This window comes from Falco naumanni, chromosome 7 (assembly GCF_017639655.2).
Source record: "Falco naumanni isolate bFalNau1 chromosome 7, bFalNau1.pat, whole genome shotgun sequence".
Taxonomy (NCBI): domain Eukaryota; kingdom Metazoa; phylum Chordata; class Aves; order Falconiformes; family Falconidae; genus Falco; species Falco naumanni.
The window spans coordinates 23,683,436-23,709,737 of NC_054060.1; the positions used below are offsets into that span (position 1 = coordinate 23,683,436).

General features: G+C 43.1%; 1 protein-coding gene across 2 annotated transcripts in view; it reads left to right on the forward strand.

The window, feature by feature from the left end:
- The first annotated feature begins 8,317 nt into the window (after positions 1–8,317).
- Positions 8,318–26,302, forward strand: part of PSTPIP1 (proline-serine-threonine phosphatase interacting protein 1) — a 52,304-nt gene continuing 34,319 nt past the window's right edge. Inside the window, exons 1-3 of one of the 2 annotated variants that reach the window (XM_040600701.1) lie at positions 8,318–8,405; positions 8,500–8,555; positions 8,632–8,671. In XM_040600701.1, coding sequence (XP_040456635.1) covers positions 8,394–8,405; positions 8,500–8,555; positions 8,632–8,671 — 108 coding nt within the window. In that variant the 5' untranslated portion in view covers positions 8,318–8,393. Of the gene's footprint in view, positions 8,406–8,499; positions 8,556–8,631; positions 8,672–8,695; positions 10,929–26,302 lie in introns of those variants that run through there. The other variant, XM_040600702.1, reaches the window with a different exon arrangement.

Here is a 26,302-nt window from a genome sequence, read left to right on the forward strand (position 1 = left end):
AATAGTGCTTTCACAATCTTAGAAAGATTTGTGGCTTTTGATCGTTCAGTGTTCAGGTTGCGCAGATTGGCAGCCCACCACTTACATTCAATGATTTCCATCCAAGTATTCTACCCGAGCGTAGCTCCAGGATTGTCAGGGTTCTGCACTGACAGTCTCTTACCTAGTGTTTTTTAACTCTACTGAGAAAAAGTGCAATGAAGCAAAGTAGCGCTTACAACTGATGCACTGTAGATAGAAATTAAATAGAAACCTTAGTTTTAAGGAGTCAGAGTAGAGATTTTCATCACTCCGGTGTGGCGTATTTTGTTCTATGTATTTATAGAAGGAATGACTGGTACTGAACCGGGGATTACCAGAGCCTGTGAAAGTCACGCACAATAAAACTCAGGTTAGCCTAGTCCTTATGTTTGCTGTTGGCCCTATTCTTTGTAGAAAATTCAGAGCTTCCCTGTTCGGTGAAGGCTGAGAGCAGTGTCTGGTAGCTCCCTCCCCTCTGCCAGGTTTTACAGAAGGTTTTCCACAATATCCAAACTTTGAAAAACTAAGAGTGTTTGTGCCTGGTTTCTTAGGGACGTAACGCCTCGGCAGTCTCTGTGTTCCTATCCACCCCACTGCTATTGGAACTTTGATTCTTCTCTCATTTTCTTGCCAATCACAAACCTAACCAAACAACAAAAAATAATGAGGTTGTAGGGATGTTTTGGAAAGCAAGAGCAGATTCAGCTAATGCTACATTTCAACCCGGAATCCCCTTTTTGAGGAATGAGATTGTACTCAATTAAACAGCACAACTTCTACCTGTGGAAGTTTTATGAGCACAGTTCAGGTTCTGGTCAGTTGGAACAGCTCAAAACAGTCAGCCTGAAGAAAACCAGAAAGTTCAAACGCAGAATTGAAACCATAGCTTTGACTTGCGGGGAGAATAAAAAGAGAGCTGGTGAAGGTTAAGTGTCACGTTTTCTTTGTTAATACACCGTGGTTTACGGTGAGGAGGCATCCATCCTTCTTCAGCATGTTGTGCTGAAGGTCTCTGATCTCACTGTGTAAGCAGCATAATGTAGAATATTCCTAATTCAAATATTAAGGCTAGTAAAAGCACTTTGTCTCCATGTAGTAACCACTCAGGTTTCTTAGAGACTGAGCATTTTTCTTGGTGAGGTAACCTCATTCTCACCCTCAAAATTAGTTATCCCTGTTCAGGGGCAGTCCCCAGCTCAGTGGGAATATGCATTAGGATGGTTCCTTGATCATTCTTCCATGATGTCTAAGTGAGAGAGACTTTCAGAGGAACAAATACTGGCTAAACTCAATGAAGAGAACAAAATTCTTCTGTTTGTTCCAAAATCCTTCCATTTATAAAATCAATGATCTAGCAAAATGTGATTTCTAAACATGTCAGGTCAGGTGACGAGGGCAAAGGGAGACTAATATGACAGCAAGTAGATAAAGTATCAATGTTACAGAGCTTAGATTTGCAAAGTTTTCCAGAACATGAAGCAGCTCATCCATGTAATACTACAAAACCCCATCCTACCAAAAGCACAGTTATCTCAAGGAAAGTGGGTGGGTGACAGAACAAGGAAAAGTACATTGCTGGTCTGAAGAAGCCAGACTCCTCAGAGGTGCACAGCGAAGGGAGAGGAGGCAATGGTCACAAGTGCCAGCAAGAGAAATTCTGACTAGATGAAAATGTCACGGTAGCGGTGGTTAAGCAGTGAAATGGGCCCGGAGAGGCAGTGGAAGAATTTCTGCCCTGGAGATAGTTGGAGCTCAAAAAGGTCCTGGGCAACGTGATTCATCTTTGATGTGAGCCCTGCTTGGCGCCAGAGATTGAAGTGGAGGCCTGCCTTGCACGGACCAGGAGGCACAGATAATCCTCTTCAAAGTGACCCTGTCTAAACAATTTGGCAACACATGTTTGGTTTTTTCTATATTGTAAATTATTTTGAGGATGTGGCATTTCAAACTGCAAGCTATCCTTTCCTCTTCTGTCTTAAAAACCCCAGAGCTTGCTAGAAGTAACAAGAAAAACTTCTCAGGTGGAAACTGATCTCAGTATTGGTTTTAAAGTAGCAGTTATTCTTGTTACATGTGTATTGTATATGTATATAAATACACCTTCTCTATACAGAGGGTAGTGCCCCATGTGAAGTGCTTTGTGCCCTACTTACAAGAGGAAAAGTCACATTAAAGGATAATTCCGCAAGAATTTGGTCCTTAAAGCAGTATCCTTTGTGCTGCATAAATGCTGCTCGCATGGATGTATACCAATGTCTCTGAATGAAGGCGCAGGGAAATACTTTTCATGAAGAATGCTATTTTACCAGCCTCGCTGATCTATCAAAGCAAAAAGAAAGAAGCTGAAAAAACAATCCACAAGAAATTCGCTATAAATAAAGAAAAAGTTACATTGTTTTGAGAAAGCCGGAGATAAACCTTTCTTTTGAGAGTGTAACAGTAGAAAACCAAGACTGAGCAATGTTAAACATCAGGCATAATCACCTAGCTGAAGCGTGATTCAGCTGATCAGCATTTCTGGCATTTCAGGTTTGCAAAAAGCACAAATGCTACAAATGCTTTTACCAGTTCCCTGTTCCTCTTTCTAGCTATTGAGGTAGGACTATGGCAAAATATCTGAGAAGGTGTTTTCTCAAACAGGTAGAGGATTACAGTGCTAATTGAGACTATAAACAACTAGTTTGTCTGAACTGTGTTAAGTTATATTTTCTCTGGCAATTAAAACAAATAGACTTTAATATTTCAGGCTGTTTACAGTCATAAACACGCAAATAATTTATCTAAAAAGGTTGGTTTTTAAAGATTCTTTTAAAAGATCTTTCAGATGTTCACTGTTGACTTGCTCCAGTTTTGCATTTCTACTGAGAAAAAAAATAATTACGGAACAATGAGTGATGTTTCTAAATGAGGAAATGTGCAGAATATTTACTAAAATCTGATGAAGGCATCTAAACTGTTGCCTCCCATGATGCTAAACAATTCACTGCGTTACTGAAGAAGGGACATTTTGTACAGAGACAGACCTGCTGGAAACGGTACATTTTGGACAAAGGTCCAATCGTTTGAGCTCAGCTGAAAATGCCATGATTCTGCACAAAGCATACTGGTGTCTTTGCAAATGCCAGTCTGAACAGCTGTTGCCTATGTGCATACCCCCATAGTATCAATCAGGTAAGATTATTTCTTTGCAAAGCATATCCTGAACTTCTGTCAGTTTCTGTGAATGTGAAGCCTGCTTGCTTTCTAGAACTCAGAGTAATTTCTGAGAAGTGGAAACCTCTTCAGCACTGCAGGCATTGCCTACTTGGCTAATGAATATGCAATGCTTGCATATGAATAGTGATTTCCTTTGAATTAATGGGATGGAGAAAGCCAGTATATTGGTAAAATGCAAGACATCAGAGAAATGAAAAACATCTTTCTGCAGGTACCTAAAATTACAAAAAGAAGGGGAGATAGAAACCCAAATCCTTTTAATTTTCTCTTTCACAAAGTGGATGTAATTCTCTCCAAAGAACTACCAGTTACTGTTGGTGTTAAGCCTCCTCTGACATTGCATTTTCCCAGTTTCTCTTCTTTTTTTGTCTTCGAAACACTTTCAGGGGTAAGGATGGTAGCTAACCGTGGTTAAACATGTACCAAGCACAAAAAGACCCCACGTTTCTGTGATACGAACAATAATTTTAGGATATACAGGGTATCATGGTGTTAATTTTAGAGGAAATGCATTCATGTGCTTCGTAAGTATGGTGAAGACCACAGTTACCTTTCCGGTAAAACATCAGGGGCTGGGTTTTCCCTGAAAGGAAGGCCTCTGTTGGAAACCACTGTGAGATGCTAGATACTGGTTAGGAATGCACTCTATGCCATTACTCTTTGTTAGTTGTCAATTTTACCGAAGCAAATGCCAGCAGGACTGTCTTGCACTGTGAAACGGTGCTTCTGGAAGGGTGTTTGAATAGTTCCTTCTAAAAGAAGCAAAGGGAGTGTGTCTGAGAGCCGAACAGAGCTGATGTCATAGGGTCTGCAGCATATTGACAGCAGCCATAGATGGGTTCAGAGGAGTTTCTAACAAATCAAGCTGGATGCTCTGAGGCTGCTGTTTCTGTTTCCATGGGGACAGAGATTGCCTTCTCACAGAAGGCAAGGTGATTTAAGAAATTTTAAATTGGCACGATTGTGGATAATTTGAAAGACCCTAACATTTCTCACACTGAAGCTCAGATAGCCATTTGTATGGAAGTAGAAATGGCACGTGCAGCTAACCAGCTAAAACACTGGGTATTTTAGTTGTGGTTTTGCTCTGGAAGTGGTTTCATTGCTGTTGGTGTCTCTAGGCTTTAGAACTCAGTAAGATACCAGAGGCTGGACTGTTTAAATTTTGAACATGACTGTGTTACAGCAGGTGTTGTGAAGCCGTATCTGTTAGATATAACTGTTACAGAGGCTTGGAAGGACTGTGGAAGTGCCTTCTATTTTCCATTTTCATTTCACAATGATCCCAAGGGACCCCAATATACCCTGGGAATCTTGACAAATACAATGACCTGAGTATTCAACATCCCTCTATATGCTGTCTTAATACTTTTCATAGACTCCCTCATCCTATTTCTGTGTAGACTAAAATGTAGACTCCATCAGACTGCTCAAAATCAGAAACATGACTGTAAAGAATGTCTTGCTTGAAGCCCTGGATGAGCACCGCCCTGTTTGTAGACACTTCATATTTTAACTACTGTCAGGTCCAAACCTACCACCCAAAACCCCAAATAAAAATCTTTGCTCAAAGCAGTATGCTGTTACTAAAAACAAAATGGCACTTCCATTCTGACGCAGATCAAAATTTGAAGGGTTTTAATATGGACTTTTTTTAAAATCACTTTTCATCACTTTCCACTAGAGAACAGATTCAAATGGTACGTTCTGCTGCCAAACAAATTAATTACTGGAATAACCCCCCCAATACTCTGGCCTGGAGACTGATTCTTGGTCTTACCAAACAGAAAACCTGATTTTTAGCCTTTCAGAGTAGTGGTGGGAAGGGGCTGCAGTGGCTGTTGGGGATGTGTTATTGACACTTCCAAACTTGCGAGTGGAGCTGTATGTGAAGATTAGCCGCATTGAAAGGGTGAGGAAGGGGAATTGGAAGGCCCTGCGGTTTCCAGAGCATCCAGCCTGTCAATAAGCAAGTAAATGAACAAGTGGCTGATCACTTGTCATTGCCAGCCTAGTCCCACGCGCTACAATGACAAAAGTCTAAGCCCCTTGCCCACTGAAAGTGCTTCTGCTTGGCACAAATGTATCTGCCTAACTTTTGTAGGGGAAAACATCATGAAGTTCAGGGTGATCTCAGTAGTTAGCAGTGTTGTCAGGTTCCCTGATTTTGGTGCCCTTCCCCCAGCCCCGCAGAGCCCCCTCCCTCCCAGGCTCAGCCTTTCCAGCCTTGTGCAGCTCAGGCCGCTCACCCAGTGTGAATCCAGTCATGAGACACAGCATTTAAGAACTGGCTGGGTGCTGTGTTGTCTCCTTTGTTTGTAGAGGATGGTTTGGGGAAGGTTCCTTCTCCAGGTGCAGCATTCAGCAAGACAGTTTTACAGAAGACTCACAAGACTATCCTGATACATGCAGTTGGGACAGGGACTAAGACACATTTCTGGAGAGGTCGGGAGGCTGGTGTGTCTCTGAAGCAAGACAGCCTTTGGGAACTGCTATTTCTGGGTACCATTTCCAGCTCTGCTAAACAAGCTCACAACAAGCAATTGCATCCTACAGACTAGCAGTTGTAGTAGATCAGCTCAGTATAAATTTAGTAGATGTCCACTGCAAGGTATTAAGGTATTATTTGGTGCTTTGGCTTATGGGAGAAAAGGAAAATAATCCTTTACCAGTTTTCTTGAACCTGGTCACGGCCAGCGCAGCAGGCAGGTACGCCCGCAGCTCTGCAGAGAGCTCCTTGCCAGCTGCGGAGAGAGGTTGTTATACCTTGGCCAAGCAGAGGAGATGCTGCTGCATGCAGAGGAACTGAGCAGTGTGGGCTCATGGATTCTGTGGCCGGTGCTGGTGCAATGGGCTGACGACACCTTACTCCCACCTCAGCTGCTGCAAAGCACAACCACCTGGAGAAGACTCCCTTGTCAGCATCCCACTAAGCCCCTCCCAGGTCTTCACTTCCAGGACTGCTTGCTGTAGCTTTCAGTTTCTTCAGCTGCAAAACTGAGGTAATTTTCTCCCTCTTCCACAGCCCAGCAAAGCCTGACCACCACTGCAAGGCACAGCACCCTCTGGATATAATCCAGCAGCACTGGGATGCGTGAGCAGTGATGGCTCCACAGGAAGCATTGCCCAACAGCTCTGTTTCATCAGAGCCGGGGGCTACAGCTCACGCCAGCTAATGCCCGACAACAGCTCATCAAAATAACTGAACTAGAAACATGGCTGATGCAGGCTCTTCTGCAGCCAACGGTAAGAGACAAACCCATCGGCAGCACAAAGACTGCCCAGGCTTAAAGTACGTAGGGAGGCATCCCTGGCTGCTCCTCAGGGAGGTGACCCTGCTACACCAGCACTATTGGGAGGGACAGACACAGGCAGAGCTCAGCGTGAGATTCAATCAAGTAATTGGCTGTTTGGTTGGGGCCAAACTAAAATAATGAGAAAGTAGCATATCGCTTTGGAGGGCCAAAATGCATTTGATGCATTTTTATGAACCCAAACAGCATCAAAGCTATCCATTTCAAAACAGCTGTAATTCCTAAATACTAAGAGGAAACATTTAGTTTTAAACATGTAGAAAGACAGATAAAACATTCTTTTTTTTTTTTCCTTACAGATCAAGCATTATGAAGTGTCCATGCCCTCAAACTACATTTTTTCAGGGAATTTTCCCTTCTGTAAGAAAGCTTCACTCATTCTGCCTCAGCACCCTCTGCAAGTGAATCCTCACATTTCTCCTTCTCCCCGTCTCACACGATGCTTTTCCCTGCTGCTTATGACAATCAAAGCCGCTGTGCAGCTCTGGTCCTGCAAACTCTCTCTTTTGCCCTCCTTTGCTTGCGCTTCATTTTTCCCTTCAAAGTCTCTGCATGCTCCTGGGCTTCTTCAGACCACCAGGAAGGAAACTTGCCAATTCTCCAAAATGCCACCTACCAATTGCTTAGGGAGTGACTGCTGGTAGCTCTGGCACCAGCTGCTGCAGAGCTCTCTGAGCAGACCTCTGTGTCCCGCTGGAGCTCGGTGAAGTTGTGCGACTTCTCGTTATGGAATAATTTGCCCGCATGGCTGGTGCTGCAGGGGCAGTGAGAAACAAGTGACACCCAGGCATCAGGAGCAATATTAATTAGCTATAGCAAAGTCAGGCCTGATGTGTTCTTGCTGTGGAAGGACACATTTTTGCACAGGCAACCATGATAGGGAGGTTTTTCTTTTTTCCTACCCTCTGAAAATGCTAGTGAGTATTTAAAAACACATATTTAAGAATCCTTAAAACATTCCAAGGAGGCAAACAGAGGCAACCTCACCTGTATGACCAGTAATTTGAAGATGGTTTCATGGAAGTGTTAGATGTATTACCTCATTATCAAGTATTTACAGCTGCATTGTAACAGATGGGTTAGCTTATTTAACCAGCTGCCTGAAACCCTGATGTCAGGGCACACCGGGTGTGGCGCTGGGTGTGCTGCCAGTTCAGACATGTGTGAAGCTTCACTTCAGGTCCTGGTGCTAAAAAACTCTTAGTTCTCTTATCAAGTTTTTTAGGAGTTTGGATCGTCCAAGTTTCTCATATCTTGCTTATTCATATAAGAATTTGCGTGAGGGCATGCAAATCAGAAATTTTCTCTCTCTACAGGCATTCAGGTATCTGAAAGTGTGCTGACACCTGCATGCTTTACAGTGTTCTTAATTTAACCAGAGTCTTGAAAAGCTTTGTCACTTGCAAAATGCAACTTTGAGCTACGCTTCCCATGTGCAAATACATGGGCAGCTGCCAGCCCCAGAAGGTACTGGAGAAATGTGGCACATACATTTCTTTTGCTGCTTTTTCTTTTCTGTGTAAGACCACGGTGCTATATGATAGTTTGTGATTTCCTCCATAGCTTATCTCTTTGTATTGTGCTGTTTTCCTTTGCATTTTAATTGATTTCTCTCCTCCTGCAGCTGATCAAATCATATCATTGAATTGTACTACTTCCCCCCACCTCCCCCCCTCTCTTTTTTTTTTTTTTTTTTTTTTTTTTTTTAATTTGCCAGCCACTCACATGCACACATGGCAGGGAGCAGCCTGACATCATTTGACATTTCCTTGCTTCCTCATTTCAATATTAACTGTTTACCAGAAGAGAAACAGGTTTGGGGTTAGGGTGCTGAGTGCATGCATGTCTATGTGTGTGAGCAAGAGCTTTTTTTTCCCCTCTGTCCCTTCGCAGCTATAGGTCATTACCCTGAGCTGCCTGAAACTGCCCAATGCTATTTTTTCACCAGCTTGACCTCAGAAGAGACAGGTCTGTGGATGTGCTGCACTTTCTGCTTTGCCCGGGGTACGGCAACAAGGCTCGCTGCTGTGGCTGCTCTCATCTGAGAACGACCCTGCTGAAGGATTCCTCCCCTCCGCAGGGCAACAATGACACAGCTGCAGTTTAAAGATGCATTTTGGGTAAGTGAGCATCTCATGTGTGTTTCCTCTATTAAAAAATAGGTTAAAATACAGGAATTCAAAAATCTGTTAAAATACAGCTTGGTTCTAGAAATAGTTTAAAACTAATCCTGTTTGGCATTTAGTTTAGTAAAAACCCAAATTTGTCTCCAAGCAAAAAAGTACTGTTTGGTTGTCCCAAGTGTTTGATTTTAGGCAGAAGGATGCGTTGTAAAGGATATAGCCAGTCCACATAAACCAATTCCTGTGCTAGGTCCAGAGACCATTTGTGAAAGGGACCTAAGAGCACTTGCTTGCAGCGAGTGTCCTCAGTCCTAGGAGTGGCTCCCCAGAGCAGGTGAACTCTTGCTAATTACAGCCTGATTCTCCTGTTTGTTTGTAGAGCAAAGTCAGCCGGGTGCTTGCAAGCTGCTAGGGCTGAGCCCCCTCCAGAGTCCATGCCTGCCTCCAGGTGCAGAGGGGCAGGCACAAGGCATGCAGCCACCCAGGGTACCGCACGGGCAGAAAGACCTCGTGTCCCTTGCCGTGCTAAGCCTGAACACTCACAACTGGCTTAAAACCAGTGAATACTAAACCAAGTAGACATGCACTGTTCTTGTTATTTGACTTCTGGTTGAAGAACCTCTTGGTGTCTTATTTTCAAGCTCCTTCTCTGCAGTTACAAGGTAAAAAGACGCTAGTCATTTCTCTGTCAAGGATAACCTGAGGTTCTCTTGCGATTGCTTCTTCAGTGGAGATTTTAAGGAAAAAGACTCTCCCAACAACAAAATTCTAACATTACAAAGTTGGATAAACAGGATGTCACATGGTTGTCTCTTGTTTGGGCAAGCATTTTTCCACCATCTAGGTCTGACTTAAAGAAAGACATGAAGGCATATGAATTCTTGCTGCTGTTTTTCTATCAGGCCAACTAGAACAGCTCCTTCATGGTCTATTTGCTGCTTGTGCTTTCTTTCTAGACAGTTGCTCTTCATGATAATCCTTCTCTTGGTATAAAATAGAAGGACAGATGCAAGAACACATTTCAGTGAACCACCTTCCTCCCAGCACTTCCAGGAAGCCCTCCCCACCCCCACTCTACTATGAGATTTGAAGAGTTTAAAAAAAAATGTAATAAGGAAAGGCAAAAGTTAATTGTGATGTCAACTCTAACTGTGCCTGACCACACCTACACAAGATTATCCATGCCTCCTCTTTTATACAGCTACTAACTGCATACAGTTAATATATATATATACACAGTATATATACAGTCCGATGCACGGGGTAGGACACAACTGCAAGCCAGTGCTGCCCTGAGAGCTTCAGCTTTTGCATTTCTGGACTTCCTTTGAAAACGTGCTGTCTGATTTTTAGAGCTGATACATTTGGTATATTTACTTTTCAAGGTCTTGGTCTTTAGGGAGGATGAATCAGGCATACTCCGTGGAGTGGAGTAGGGTTTGGGTGATTAACACCAGTTGACAATCTGGCCAGGCCAGTTCTTCATGGCTCTTCTTCCCTAAACTTTTTTTCTGTGCTTAGTCACATTACCACAACTCTAATCCTTGCTTAGTTTTGATGCTAACACCTTCCTTAAAGAAAAACATCTTTGTTTTTAATATTGTTTGGCTGGAAACATTGTATCACCAAGCTTGATTAAGAGGGCAGAAATAAACATGGTTGCAGGATGGTAGTTTTAGCTACGCAGTAAGTCTTTTAAAATGAAAACTTACAGGATATTGTACAATGCAGCAAAACCATACAGCTTGACTCCGAAATCACAAGATCAGCAATTACTTTTGCGTTCATAAGGTTCTGTTATGCTGATTAGTGAGAGGGAAATGTATTTGCGCGGTTTGCTTCAGTGAGCAATTATCTCCTTTATTTGATTTGTACTGTGAACGGAAACTGTCTTTATGATTAAGAACCAAAAAGTGTATTTGCACCATAGCAGATCACTCAGTACAGATCCCTGATCTCTAAGACCTGCCTAAGGACACTGATGCACCCTGTCTCTGTAATTCACCCTGACAATGTAGACCTGAGCAACAACTCCCTGCTCTTATCATCAGTAAACATTTGGGTACACAGAAGTTTCTTTAGTACCTATTGCAATGTAAGATATGTCAAGAAACCCTAAAAGCAGCAGATCTTCCCCAACTAGCAAAGAAAGAGCTCTGTTCATTCCTCCCCAGAGCTTCTCAAAAGTTCCTCAAACTTTGTAAGAACATGGTGTGCTGTCTTTCAGGAAAATGCATATGGTTCCTCATAACAGGTATAAGTTTGAATCTCTCTTTTCTCTAGTAAATGTAGCAGTGACCTAATCTCTCTTCTCCCTGATTAAATGTAGCAGTGACAGTACTATACTAAAAGTTTCATACTTGTGCTTTTTTTTTACATTTTTCTCTGTAGCATGGACTGGGCTAAAACTAGTGTAAGTTTTTATTACAATTTTTGGTTTTATATCCTGCACATGTTCCATAATGGTTTAAGGCAAAGTTGCTCAAAGCCTCTGCTAAAGTGTGCTTCTTAGCAGAAGCTTTCTACCCCTGAATAATATTTTTGGGAAAATATTAGAGATGTGAAAATACGAATCAGTTCTGATAGCCAGTGCAGGGCAGTTGCTAATGGATTAATATTAATGATGGATCTGCTGGGCTGCTGTACAAATGTGACAGATATTGCCTGTCTTCTCCAGCATCATGTTAGACAGGTAGGTAAATTCCCATGTTAATGGGGAGTAAGTTCGCAACACCAGCTCACCAGCTGAGTTTCATTTTAACAGGGTTATGTTAAAGCAGAGATCTAAGCACTTTTTTTGGGGGGGGGGGCTGTGGGGTTTTACAAAACAAACAGTAATCAAGAAAATATTTCCCCTTCCGTTACAGAGTCTCTTTCTTAGTCTCTTTCTATGTTCTTTTACTCATTGTTTGCTTTTCCTCTGAAATTCTTGTCATTGCCTTTTCCTTCTATTTTGTTTGTCTCCAACATGCTGCTCAACGCTCCAGTTGCAACCTTCTGAAATGCAGCTCTTTCTGGCCAGGAGGTAGGTAGGTGCTTACTGGCACCATGTACTGGCTTTGCCCCACTCGTCTGGGAAGGGGGAATGAGGAAGACTTCCAAAGGAGGCATTTGGCTTTGGGGCAGGCTCCAAAGTGCCAAGAGTTGAGCGGGAGCAAGTCTGTTCCCTTGGGCAGCTTTGGATCAAACTCAAGTGGCCAAGCCAATTCTGAAAATGTGTCAGGGGGTCCTAAGGTGCTTAGGATTTTTTTTTTTTAAAAAAAAGGTGAAATTGTTAAGTGCTTGTTTGTTCTCAGCAGTGGGATAAGCTCAGCGCCTGTGGATTCTCACAGATTTAAAAGCACGAGTGAGCTGGAGGTGTGGGCCAGCAGATATGATGCAGTCTTTGAACATGAGATAGCAAGATTTGCCTCCCTGCCCTGCTGCGGACTTCTTGCCACATTCCTGCCCGTGCGCTACCTGTGGTTATGGCCAGGTGCTACAGCAGTTGGAGCTGGGGAAGTGCTTAAGATAAAGAGCCTGTTACAAAAAAAGATGCTTGCTTAATCTTTCTTGGTTTGACTTAAGGCTGTATTCTGCATCAGGTCCAATGCAAAGTTGACTTCATAGGTGAGCCTTTCAACTGTTACTGTAGCCTTTTCACACAATGGTCTATTATAGATGCCAAAAAAGATGTAATTACTTTCATAAATAATTTAACATCTAACAAGGCTCTTAACTGTAGTACAGGAGCGCAGAGACGATTATAAACATCACAGTAAAACTATTTCCTAGACTTACTAGGCAATGTACCAAAGAAATACAATATCAACCATTTTACTTCAAAAAGGAAGTCTTTTTTTATACCAGGAGCTACGCTGCTTTCCTGTAGAGGTTAAGTTTTGCGGGGGCTGTTCTAAGCAGGTCGGCGCGGAGGAAGCGAGGGCAGCAGGTTGGTGGGGAGGGAGGAACGGGCAGCCCTGGCAGGGCCGCGGCAGGACGTGGCTGCCAAACCTCTCACCCTGGCATCTCGGAGTTTCATTTGGATTGGATTGCACCTGTTGCACCTGTATCTGCTGGCACAAGGCCAATGAAGATAGGTAATCTCACCACACGTGGCGCACAGGGAGGCCGGGCTCTGTGGCTGGTACATAGCGCGTCTCTCTGAACTCCAGTGTGACCAGAGGCGGGCGGGTGGCGGTGGCCCTGCTCATGCCCAGGGCAAGGCAATGCTGGTGGGTGTCTGTGGAAATGGGGAATAAAGGGGGAACCAACTCAGAAAAGCTGAACCGGCCCCCCAGCTGATGTCTGTGTTTGTTGGGAGGTCAACTTCATCTCCACGGAAAAGGCTCCTTTATTTGGTTTTTTACATGATTTTTTTTCCTACATTCCCCCCGCTGGTCTGGCAAGGACACTTAGCTCACTGGGGCGATGAGAAGCACGCGTGAAGGGGGGTGCGATCTCCCAAAAGTCACTGAAGTCACAGGAAGTCACAAGTAGAAGACCTGGTGAGTTGTTGTGGCTGTGGAAACACTGGTGTTTCACAAATCACTTCTGAGCAGAGCCTAACAGCTAAAATGAAACTCAAATGAGCTCATGTTCCCACCACAGATATCAACAGTGAGACAAACACATCGATGTCTACTTCCATCTCCCGTATTCCTAAAATACGACCTAGGAGGGTCTCTGAGGAACCAAGTACAGCATATTTGGGGTGGTTCATTTCATTGGTGATGAGCTCAAATGGAAGGACTAGAGTTTTGTGTTTGCAGCTTTTGGTTATTGCTCAGTTGTGGCCTGCATGTGGCACATCAGGCTGAGCATCTTCCCTACCAGGACGAAGAGTATCTGGGGAGGTTTAAACAGTGTGGGCTGGTCCTAAGGCTGCAGAATGCTTTCCAGAGCTGGTAGATTAATGGGTTTACGAAAAGCTTGTTCTAGGTCAGCGACTGAAATAATTAGACAGTTAAGTAATTACATTTTATTAAAATTTTCTGATGACCATGCTAAAACTGAGTGGCTTATCTAGGGGTTTTGACTGCTTAAATTGGTTGATCGATGAAGCATTGTGACAATTTTGTTAACATTTTTACACATTTATGTCTGGTTTGTTTTAATCTGTCCTGCTCTGCAAAAGTTGTTTGGTTTTGCTTGGGCTCAGAGAAATGGAGGATTCTTATTTACGGCAACTTTAACTGTGCCATGAGTATGAATTTTAAATATGGAATAGCTGAGTCATCAACTCTTTTCACCTGCACGTACGTGGACATACCTAATAATCACCACCAAGTTAAATGAGTATTTGTTGCACATGGCTTGAAACGGATCCTGTGGATCTGTAACAGCAATTCACACAAAGATCGAAGAGGGTGTCCTCTGGTTTGCTAAAGCAGCCTGCTGAGGTGCTTCTGATGATAGTCACAGAACAGCTGAGGTTAGAAGGGGCTCCTGGAGAACGTCCAGGCAACCCCCTGCTCAGCACAGGCCCAGCTGCAGCAGCTGGCCCAGCATCGTGTTTTGAGTATTTCCGAAGATGGATACTCCAGAGCCTCTCTGAGCAAACCGTTTCAGAGTCTCATCACCCTTGCAGCAAAAACCCCCTTCTTATACTTAAAAAGGACTTCTTGATTTTCAGTTTGTGCTTGTTACCCCTTGCCCTGTCACTGGGTACCACTGAGAAGTCCTGGCTCTGTCTCCCCTACTCCCTCCCACCGGGTATTTATGCACATTGAGCCATCTCTTCTGCAGGCTGAGCAACCCCAGCTCTCGGCCTCTCCTACAGCAGTCCCCAGGGTGAATCTCGGAGTCTCCCTGTGAATCTCACTTCAACGTATTTTCTTCCTTGCAGGACTGGGTGATTCATGACCCATCCCTTTCCTCCCACAAGGCTTGCACTCCTGCAGTGCAGCAGCGCAGAGCTGCACCACTTCTCTTTCTTCAGTTTATAGGGTCTGACTGGGGACGCTGACCTTGTGCTGCTTTGCAGGCACAGTGGAAGACTCTGAATTTCAATCCAGTTACACTCATTGCATACTGATATGGGAGGCAAACTAGGCTGCTTGATAAACAGATTTTAATTTTGTTTTGTTTGTAATTCTTCAGCTCCTTTTAGCTGAAAAAGACCTTTTTTCTGATTTTGTTTTCATGCCATACTGCAGCAAGGTAGATTCTGGCTGGCAGATGGCACAGAAAACACTTGTTTAATCTAGGTTTTGTGATAAAACTTTTCTTAGCAGCCACAGTTCAATAATGTACAAAGTTCACAGTGTTGCTCAGTAAGAGTTTGAGGATTGGAGTCTGAGACAAGGTGAGGGCTGGGGGGCACAGTTCTGCATGGGGATCACTCAGTGTTGCTCAGAGTGTCGAGGTTAAAAAAAAAAAATGTTGACAATATGCATGTAGATCCCAGCAGCTCTTCAGTTCCCCAAAGAATTGGTCCCTTACTGTAAATGGAATTTAGTATTTCTTCAAAGTGGTGGAAAACTGTCACTGAACAAGACTGAGGAATTGAAAAGTTCCATAGCTCTTGGTAAAACACTCTTGTGCAACTTCATTTTTGCTTGAAATAGAAGGCAACAGTTATTTACTCTGAATCTTGAGAATTAAGTGAAAATTGGCCAGCTTGGGCTAGCTTAGAGATACCAGTTTCTGTTGTTCCATTCCGAGCAAATAAATAAATAAACACAAACTTTTTTTTCTTTAAAGTGACTTTTCAAACCAAGATGCTGTTTGCTGATGGTCTCAATCTGTCCAGGTCCCATTATTTCCTAAAAGGAAAGAAAAACAAAAAGTAAAGGGTAGGGGAAAAGGGAGAAAAGAAAACAGGTGGTCAACAACACTGAGGTCTGAGTCTCATTACTTCATACTATCTGCAATAGGTGCTGTAATTACTGGAGGGCTATTAGTGTCAGGACTGATGAACAGCAGCCCTGGGGCTTCTGTTCAGCAGGATGGAAATCCCCAGGAGCACCAGAAGGAAAGGAGTCACTGGCCATTGAAAAACCCCAGTCACACGTTGGTTAGGACTCATGTTTTTGACAAAATCTTTTTTGCAGGAAAATTCAGTTGAAGTAGGGGAGCTGTTTTGGAAGGTAAAGGTGGGTTTCTATGAAAAAGTTCACATCTGGTGAATGCTTCCTCTGGAGATGGAGGTTTAAGGTGAAATTTCTAACTAAAGAGGGGAACAGGAAACCAAACTCATTAGAATACCCAGAATTAATCCATTTTTTATTATTTTTGTGTGGAGAGACATTTATGCAAGTGGGAGCAAACACAGAGAAATGCCTCCTGGAAGGTAATGTAATAGTGGGATGGTTGTCCCACCTGGACAAATTGCTTGACTTTACTTACATGAAACCCCCGTTTTAAGATTTGTAAAAGCCTAAAGTTGATTTTGTGCTGCTGGATTGCACAATTCCCCAGGACTTTGTGATACACCACCCAATGGAGTGTAAGAATATGTTGCATCATATTGAGTAACAGGATATGTTGAAAATTATTTCGGTGGCAAAGAACCCTTGTAAACCAGAAATGGTAATATGTAGCTATTGGAATAATCCTCACTAAGAAATTAACAAAAACTTTAATTCATTCCCCTTGTACACCAAGACTGGGAAGATTTCCTGAAACTTTACCCTTCTCTACATGCCCAGAAAAACTGCTGACAAAATGCCTGGGTCATTTATAGGGGAAGCAGAAAGTGTGGATGCAGCTGTATGTTGTATTTAGTGCCATTTTCAGGGCTAACAGGAAACAATTCTAAGTTCTTTAAGACAGGGAGGAGAAAGACACATAGGTTTTTAAACGAATTAATGTATCAACTAAGCAGGTCTGGCTCCAGTGCCTGTGACCTTCAGAACAAGCAGGGTTGTTTCACATTGCCTTGCTCAAAGCGGTCTGGGTCTGCGCCCACAGTGCTTGCAATGGAGAGGAACTCTCATGTAAGAGAGACCTGGAAGCGGATGAACTAAAGAGGAAAAGAAACAAAAACAAACTCAGACCATTATTTTGTATAAAACAGAAGTATCTTCTACTTTTAAGATTCTATTTCTCCTTAGTTTACTTCCAGTTTCTCTTGTGTAGCTAATATCATTGAATAAGAGACTGAAGCAACATGTGATTTCACCATTGACTCCTTTATCTATCAGACTGGAAGGCACCATGGCAAACCTGTGCCATCCCTTAAGAAAGGTAGGTGCAAATGCTCACATCGGGCCCCTCTGTTGGCTCCCAGGAGGAAGCTACCTTACTTCATGGATTTAGCCATTGTCTAAAGTCACCACATGGAGAAAATACAAAGGGATGCCACCACCTTAAACTCATGTCATATAGCCACATCAAGCTCCAATTTAAAACTAGTGAGGGATTTGGCTTCCTCCTGTCCCATATCTCACTATCCCCAACACAAAGGTTTTCCAGAAGTTTGTTATATCTAAATGTCCTGAATTTTTGTCACACTTTTACTTGGGAAGTACATCTGGCTGCTGGTCCCTTTCTCCTTTTTCTAGCACAGAAGCATCAGGGGTTTGAACTGCTGCACAGCAGGAGCATGGAAGCTGGAAGTAGACAGAAACATCCTGAGACCCCCACCTGCAGGAGCTTTAAGGCAAGGCTGAAGTCAGTGACAGCTCCTGGAAATGGGCAAATAAAAGCATGATCTCAACCTGGTAGAATATGCGCAGTTCAAGAGAAAGTGCATTGTTTTCTCTAGCTGCTTTATGATACCAGACACTTGGAATAAGCCAATAAATGACAGCATCTCAAGATGCTTTTTCTTCTACTCAGTACACAGAAAGAGTTCTTGTGAAAAAGGATGGCACAAGGTTTCCAGTTCCTGACTTTGCTTATGTCCTTTGTGGAAGGTTCCTGAACTGAGGCGTTACAAAAGATGGGCAGATGGACAGCTCTAAGGAGGTGACACCGTGGCACGTCCCCGAAGCTCTATTTCTGCCTTGCAAAAGGCAAAGCTCCTTCCATGTAATGTTTGAAAGAAGCTGAAAGTTCAAAGATTACTGTCACATTCCCCAGTCCTCTGGCTAAATCTTGGAGGACTGCTTTTGTGATTAGTCATGTTAGAGATGTAGAAACACAGCTATGCAAAGAAAAACAGAACACTTGCTCTTTTATAGACACCAAAAATTAAGCTACAGTTTTTCTTCCCTAGGAAACATTGCACGTTCTCAGAATATTATTGAATCATATTATTAAGAAGGGAAGCTCTAGTGGAGGTAGCAAGCACAGCAGAATCCTTTTATTAGGCTGGAACTGAGACTTTCCAAGCCTGTTCCTGGTGTGCTATTAGTCTGCCAGCCCAGCAACCCCTGCAAAAGTTGAGGGCTTTTGTGCAGCCATTACTTTGTAGCTATGCAAATCATGGGGTGATTAAAACATGAAGAGAGGCAAACCCCATGCTGTGACTATGAGAATGTCTAATCTGTGACGCTTGAGCAGCTCAGGATGCCAGTGAGGGTGAGGACTTAGGAAGCTGAGGAGCAAATTCCTCTGTCAGCAGAACCCTAAACCAACCATTTCCTTCTCAGAGAAAACCCGCAATGTCATAGAGAGCAAAAGGCCACTGGGAGGCTACTGGTTTGCTCAACGTGACCAATTTTGCAATGCTACTGTGTAGTTTGTGAAACCCAAATTTCAATTTATTTCTGAATATCCTAGCTGCTGTAGATTGGTCTGATGAGAATCTCTGCTTTCCTTTGAGGTTCTCCAGCCTACCTCATTACAGGAGGGAGCAGAGTTGGCAGTTGGAATGCTACAAATGCAATGTTTTTTTCCTGCTGATTTTTGAAGGTCCCATTCAATGTTCACATCTATGCTATGTCTCGCAATAAATACTCTTTGCTCACCATGACAAGTACTGCACCTCAGCTTTAGGTCACAGGCTGCAGTGGAATTGCAAACTAAGCCTCATGTTGAAAATGCCTGTATCAACTCTTCAAATTATCACAAAGTCCCAAGACAGCCACCTACATCCTTAGCAAACATTTATGCTTCTAATGTGCAACCGGTGAATTTACAAGAAATGACAGAAATGTTACACAGGCAGTTCCAGCCCACCTACTTTTTTCTGCTTATGTGGAAAAATCATGTACTTTAAAAAACAAAACAAAACAAAACAACTGTTTTTTTAAGTTCATATAAATTCTGTAGTCAGTTCAATCTTGGAAAGCACAAGCAACCATTGCATTCCTGGCCATTCCAACCAGTTCCAGGCAATAAGAAAATGGAGGTTTTGCCCAGTACAGCAGTATGCAGCACAGTTGTATGCTTTTAAACTCATTAACCAGTTGGTTATCACATGAAAATTTATAGAAAAGGACTCGTATCATGTAGAGGAATGAAGGCAGTGGGTTGATTAGCATTGATAATCTGCAGCCGTGGCCTTGCCTCGAAGGCAGTGGGTTGATGGACATGGATGATGTGCAGCTGTAGCTCATTCCACTAATTAGTTAAATAGACCTGAAGATGGTGGGAGAGGGGGGTCAGATGGAGAAGGAGCAGTGTGGTCTGGCCTCTGGAGGAAGGAGAAGCAACATGGACAGTAGAATCTGACTGATGGTAAAAGCCTTGTTGCAGCCTGCTGGTTTGTTTGTGCTGCAGCAATATCACACCAAGCATTGGCTGGAGGAGACTGTCTCTATTAGAGGCTTCTGCCATGCTATTCTGCTCTGGACACGGATGATCCTCCCCTGTTTACGTGCTCACCTCTTAATTAGGTTGCATAGCTGGGTTGTCAGCTGCTAACACCTTTCCAGACAAGGGCAGCAGAGGGTCCGGCTGAGAATCTCAGGTTTTATGTTGAAAAAAGGCTCTTTCATGTCTTGCTGGTGTAGAGCAGAGCTAGGACAGCATCTCACATAAAGGGAAGCCATACCTAACCGCTTCTTGCTGCACCAGGGCCGTGTAGGGCCTGGCACCCCTCCTCAGTATCACAGCTGAGCTGGAGCAGGGATTTAAACTGTCACTTGGACATCAGATACACACATCAGTGGTGCTTACTGCTGTCCCATTTTATTTCACAGTTTATTTCAGGGTAGCTTGAGTGGTGCAGAAGAAGAGCAGTAAACATCCTAAACCATTTGGTATTGTGTCAACGTATTCCTAGAATACTAGGAAATTTTAAAGTATCCCAGGGGAAAGAAAACCACCCCAAAACATAAAGCAAGTGATTCAATTACAGTGAAAGACCATGACATGATAGAACATATCCAGCCCAGTCAAATGTGCTTTGAGATTATAAATCGTGTTTGACTGTTGGCTATTAAATCTGTTTGCTGCCCACCTGCAGACAGTAAATACTGAGCACTTGACAAGGAGACTAGCAGATCAAGAGATCAAGAACTAGAAACGCTCTTTTTAAGCAGTGCCAGTACACAATGGTGTGATGCAATGATACAGTTCATTGATATAACTTGGTCAGAACAGGTTACTTTCAGTCCAGGACTGAGATAATGTGTGATACAGCTATGGAAAGAAAGGATTTCTTTCTGACGGTTGGAAAAGATACCGGCAGAATGATGCTTGTTCAAAACTCAGTATCCCCTGTTCTCTCTAGACTTCCTCCTCACAGCAGTAGTTTTTTCATTTCTGAACCTGGAAAAATGAATCTTAAGTTTCTGTTTTACTTTAATTGTCAAGAGCTTACCTTAATTAAACAAGGTAAGTTATGATGAAAAAAAGTTTGTTTTTTTTTTTTTAATTCCAAAGGTACCCATACCAGATTCAGCTGCTTCTTTTTTTTCTTTTGAAAATCTGTATGAACACTTTGTTTAGGTGAGTTAGCAATATGTGTATAATTTTCAGTCCAGATCCCATCTTGATGATACTTCTGATACAAGCAAGCCTTGAGAAAATACCATTAAGAACAAAGACAAACTTTAGAGAAAGTGGGTTTCTTTTGAAGATTTTTTTTTAATATTTGCAGATAATACATTTCAAGTAATTCCTAAATGCAGGATCATTGGGCTATAAGAATACCTGATAGCTATAGATAGATTCTATAACTGTCAGGGCTCATACCACTACACTTGCAGCCAGGCCCACCTTAGATATGCAAACCCACGTGCAGATTTTGATACTATCTTTCTCACCACGGTAGCTCAGCACTATCCTCCCATGAGCAGGCAATGCACCCAGTGTCTGTTACCTGGTTATTTCTTTTCCAGCCCTTCTTCCCTGTCAGGGTAGTGCAGCTGCCGTGCTGTATCTTCGGAGTTACTCTCCCTGTGTACCACCTTGGACCTAGTTCCTTGCAAAAAGCAAGTAAGCAGGCTTTGCAGCTGGAGGTGCTGGCGAAGAAGCTTTCTTTTCTGACAGCCAGCACTGCAGCTCCCCTGAGCAATGCAGCAAGCTGAGGTGGAGCTGCAGTGGCATTTACCAAACAGGACATAGGACCTCAGCTGCACTTCCCTGGGGCTGCTGACAAGCCAGCTTACCCTGCAGGAGCGGTTAGAGGTATAAACTGTGGTATGTAAACTACCTGTAAAAAAAGCTCTGGATGGGCAAAGCAGGTCCCAGGGTGGTGTTAGAAATGCTCCAAGAAAACCAGCCACAACAGAAGAGCCCGCAGCTCCTACAGCACAACCACCATGACTTGATCAATTCACATCACTTTCTGAATATTAGTAGTTGGACATACAAGGGCACGCAATTTAGTGAGCGCTTTGGACACAAGCCTTCTGGGATGTTTTTGCTTCGGTCCACTGTAACAGCTGTTTACCATGCTTCAGTAACCAGGAAAGCATTTTAGTCTTTCCTACTTTAAGTTATTGCAATAGTACCCTCAAAACTTCAAAACATAGACACTTGCTTTTCTAAAATCCTTGCAGTACCCTCAGAGCACCCAGCAGCACAGGGCTCATAAAAGAGATTCTCAGCTAGTTAAAGATGCAAGGCACAGGACAAGGTTACTAGGCTTTGAGCCACCAGGAAGTTAAGAAGAAACTATATTACCCCCCCGCTATATTCCTAATAACTTTCTGCCCTCTGGGCAGGGAACTGACACCATCAGTTTTCCTAGTTGTGGCCTTTGTTACCAAACCAAATTCCTCAGAGCTTCTCCTTCAGGGCTGCAGGAGCCAGCTCAGAGCCAGCTCAGAATAATCTCTCCCACAATTCACTCCCAATTTTTACCTGCGTGATTGCCCATGGAGAAAATTTTACTAGATGGGATGGCACAGTCCCAGGGTGCCTGTCTCTTTAGGAAAGGGCTAATGTGAGGGAACAGCATCCTTACGCCTCAGAGAAAAGAAGAATTTGAAAGAAGAAAGCATATCCCAGTGTGCTTACTGCCAACACCGCTGCTTGCACTCTTCCATGCCTCCTTTCAAGTATTCTAGCTATTTTGGTTAAACTAGAGCATAAAATTTGTGGTTTTCAGTCATATACTCCCTTTCACCTTCCTTCCATCTCTGGAGGAACAGGGCTCATTGCACTGGAGGGAAGCAATTTTTGTAACTGGGAAGAGGAGAGGAGATGCTACTTCTCCATTAGTTGTGATTTTCCCCATGAGAAGAGAAACCCTGGGCTCTGGGGCAGAGACCGATGCACGTGTGAAGTGTTAATGGAAGACTCTCAGGACAGTGTGAGTCTGCTTGCAACACCGACATCCCTTTGTCAAGCACTTTCTTAGTAGTGATTAAGGGTCTGTTGGACAATGCAGATTAATTTGTCTTTTTTGTTAAGGTAACAAAGAGTAAATCCTCTTTCACAGCCACGAACACTTTGACTATGCAGAATCACTTTCTTGGAAATGAGATGAATTACTGGTGGTGATTCAAATCACCCTCCTCCAAAGAACTAACTAGATTTTGTTATAAACAAATTATGTTTTACACATGTAATGAATATATTCATTATCTAATTAAAGCATTTTTTCCAATTAAAAAAAATAGCTCTTTGACTATTCATTAGTTCTTACAATCATCACAAAGTCCCAGCTGAGACGTACCCAAGCAGTACCTGAGCAGCCTTTGCAAAACTATTCAATGTGAAAGCTGACTGTGACAGAACGTGATAAATGGAAAACAGAATAAAGGCAAGACAACTTATCAAGGCTAAACAGTTGTTTAATGTGATGCAATCTTGCGGTCTTGATTGTCTTGACAAAGAAAATGAGGGGCCTGTTATGGTGCTACACAGGAAATCCTTAAGAAACGAGAGGAGAAAACCGAAACAGGGCAGAGCAGACCCAGGAGGAGGAGAACTGTAAAACGGGCAAAGACACTGCCATGGGGCAGCTGCTGGTGGCTTGGGCTGAAATGGAAATGCCTGAGCTGGAGGAAGGGATCTTGAAAGCTGGTCTCAGGATTCATTTCGCTCAATATATTCATTGGAAATACTGGCATAAGACATTAATGGGCTGGAAGTAGCTGTTGTTGAAACAGATACATAGAATGAAATATTGTACGGGATAACTTTCAAGCCTGGGGTGACAGCACATAAAATTTCAAAGTGCAAAATGAGAATAAGAGATCAGAAGCAAAAAGGTCCAATACACTCTGGGACCTTGTTAAGTAAAATTGCAGAAGAGGAGAAAATTAGAGTTATATCAATAGAAGGTAGCTCAATTAGGTGCTACTGGTATGATTTGATAGTGGAAGAAGGCAAATACCGTCCTCTGATGTACCAGAAGTGTTTCTCAGATAGCACACATGAATGCCATGGTACAAAGCATCAGTCCTTACTGGCGTAGTAGAGCATCATCTTTGTCCAACAGGGATTTAGTCAGCCTTGAACAGGTACTACAAGAACACACAGGAACCAATGGAATGAAAGAACAGTATCTCAGGAAAGGGCAAAGGAGGCTCATCTGGATTCAAGAAGAGGTTGAGAGATGATGCAGTTGTGTAATGCATGAAAGAAGAAAAAGAGCTGTTGAAATGAAAGGGAAATGTTTGTGTAAGTAAACTTAGGCCTATATGATTTACAGCTACATTGTGGTTGGAAATTAAGAAGCCATGTTGCAGGGTGAGCAACCATAGCAGCCTAAACTTGTCTAAACCTGGGCTGTCAACTGCCTGTGTTTCCTCTCCCTCCTTGCTGTAGCCTGTGAAGTGCCAGAAGCACGTGCTGTTTAGACCACAGCCAGATCTGCTGCCCGGGAGGCTGAGGCAGCCCTGCTTTCTGTTTTGGATGCTGTGATTTCTGAAATACGGCTTCCATGTTCTCCAGGAACACATAGTGAGGACAATAAAGCAAATTTTGAGATTGATGCCCCCCAAATGAAGAAAGATTAAATGAGTACCTGTGGTAGGAAGCCCTTTTAAGACCTGCATTTATCTGGAGCCAAATCCCTCTACAAGGGTCAGCCACAGGGGCAAAACCCCCACAAATGTAGCGGGCAGTAAGTGATGCCTCCCTCAGAGGAGATTTCAGCTCTCCTTCAGACGTGGCTGCAGTGGCTCCATTTTTGACAAGTTCATGTCTTACTCATGTTAGTGGGCAGCAGAAAAAAACCAAAACTGTTGAGTAAGGACCTGGCTCTTTGCACTTCACATACACATGCACACACAAGTGCACAGAATGAGCAGTGAGAACACTACTCCCATACCCTGCTTGGTAGAAAGCCTGCGATCTAGGAATGTGCAAGTGCTATTACAGATTGCACATTTAAACGGGTATCTTTCTATCTGCATTACAGGGCTAAAATATTCCTATAATTATAATAAGCAAAATCTGGCTTTTGCATTTCTAAAATCATTGAAGTAAGCAAGTAGGAAGGCAAAAAGATGGAGCACAGAATCTGTCATGAGCAGTGGGGAGCAGTAAGGGAACAGTAACCTGTTCCTTTTGCATTAGTGCTGGTGAAAAATGCTGGTAAATGTCCTGGAGGCAAGCCTGTTTGCAGAGCTCCAAGAAGGCTGCACTGCTGTGCCACCTAGGGCAGCGTAGTTCACAAGGGGTCCTTTGACTCAGACTGTGTTTTGTATCTTGTTAGACATCAGAGAGTGTCTGGTTAGGCATGCTGCAAAATTAATAGTCTTAGACACCAAGGCAGAGTGAACCTCGATGCACTTTTCAATATGGCATTTCTTCTCTGCATTTTTATGGTTTAGAACAAGATGTCTAAATGGCTGAATTGAGTCCATTAGGTAGTTGTATCAGGCCCCTAGAAGGGTTGGTGGTCAGCAGGCTGACCCCCAGCACTCTGGTGTTTGCATGCCTGGTGTTGGGTTGATATTGAGCTGGTGCTGCATTCTCCATTTAGGGAATTTAATAAGCAGTTCTCTTGGACATACAGAATTTGCCATCCTTTCATTAGGGCAACTAGGCCAGTTTAAAAGAGGTGGGGGAAGACACTAAGTGAGTTTTAGCATTTACTAAACAAAGAGATATGTTGAACAGAAACAGCAGAGTAACTTTACAGTGTGATTGTCACTCTCAATTTGTTGCTTGTGGCAATATGCCTGACTGCTGGGATGATAGAAACCCATATAATATTTTCACTTACCTCTGGGCAGCATTTCTGGGACAAGGAAGCTGTGTACAAAGATATGGGACGTAGTTAATTGCATCTGAAAATATACAATCAAAATTTTTGGGCTGTGAGTTGGTTGTGGAGCATCTAACCAGAGTAGTTTTTGCCGGGCAGAGGGAGCAATTTCTGAGAGTTTTTTACAGCAGCAATGCCTTCTGCCATTGGGATGTCCTCAAAAAAACAGGGAGAGGGGGGATGTGAAAAGTCCATTGTTGGGGTATTATCAAGAACCTTTCCTACTTTCCTCTGTGAATGTCCAAAATGTGGTTTTTTTCATGTATTTCACAGCAGGATCCCTCCCTGGGATGTGTGTGTGTGTAATTTGCCCTTGGAAGCATTAAGAAAACTGATGTTTTGGGTTTGAGATCCTGTTTCTTAAGGGGTGATCATATTCATCAGATAAGCATATGTAATCCTATAGTTTTCCTCTGGTTGCAACAGTGGTAACAGCAGATCCATTGCATTTTCTCCATATTCTTTTATCTACATTATTATTTTGCTAGCTCTGTAATGCAGACACTTTGCTGGTAGAGGCATTTGTCTGTGTCTCTTGTGAACCATTATCCTACTGTCTTTCCTTTCTCCCCACTGCTGGTAGTAAGAGTGTCCATTAAGGAAGAAGGAATTACTGCTGTCAAGAAACTGTAGCACTGGAAATGTTACTAAAACCTGTAGGTTTACTTGAAGAAGCAAAACCCGCTGCCCCCCAGGCCTGCCCATCCCCACAGATGTCCTAGGGCAAGGGTGGGTGAGCAGCACTGGGGCTGCCATTGCCGCCGCCGTTCACCCCCAGAGCTCGCCCTCTTCCACTCCAGCCCCAGTGATACGGAAGCAAAGCTGCAAGCTCAAGTGTCCAGCAGTTGCTTGCCTGGATCCTTCCCGAGTCCCAAAACTTAAACAGCTGTCTTCTTTGCAGTCATGGTGGAGAGCAATGAACTAACACATTTATTAAACAATAACTGCTTAGAGGACAGTGGATAGATGTATAAACTCTATTCAGTTCGCATATAATCACTTGTATTGTACATAAACTGCTTGAGGGAAGGAACGTATTCATTCTCTTTATGGTTACACAGCCTATGATTTTACCATAATGCTATAACGTTCACCACTACATTGTCAATAACATTATCACTATGTACTGGTTAACTGAGGCTCTC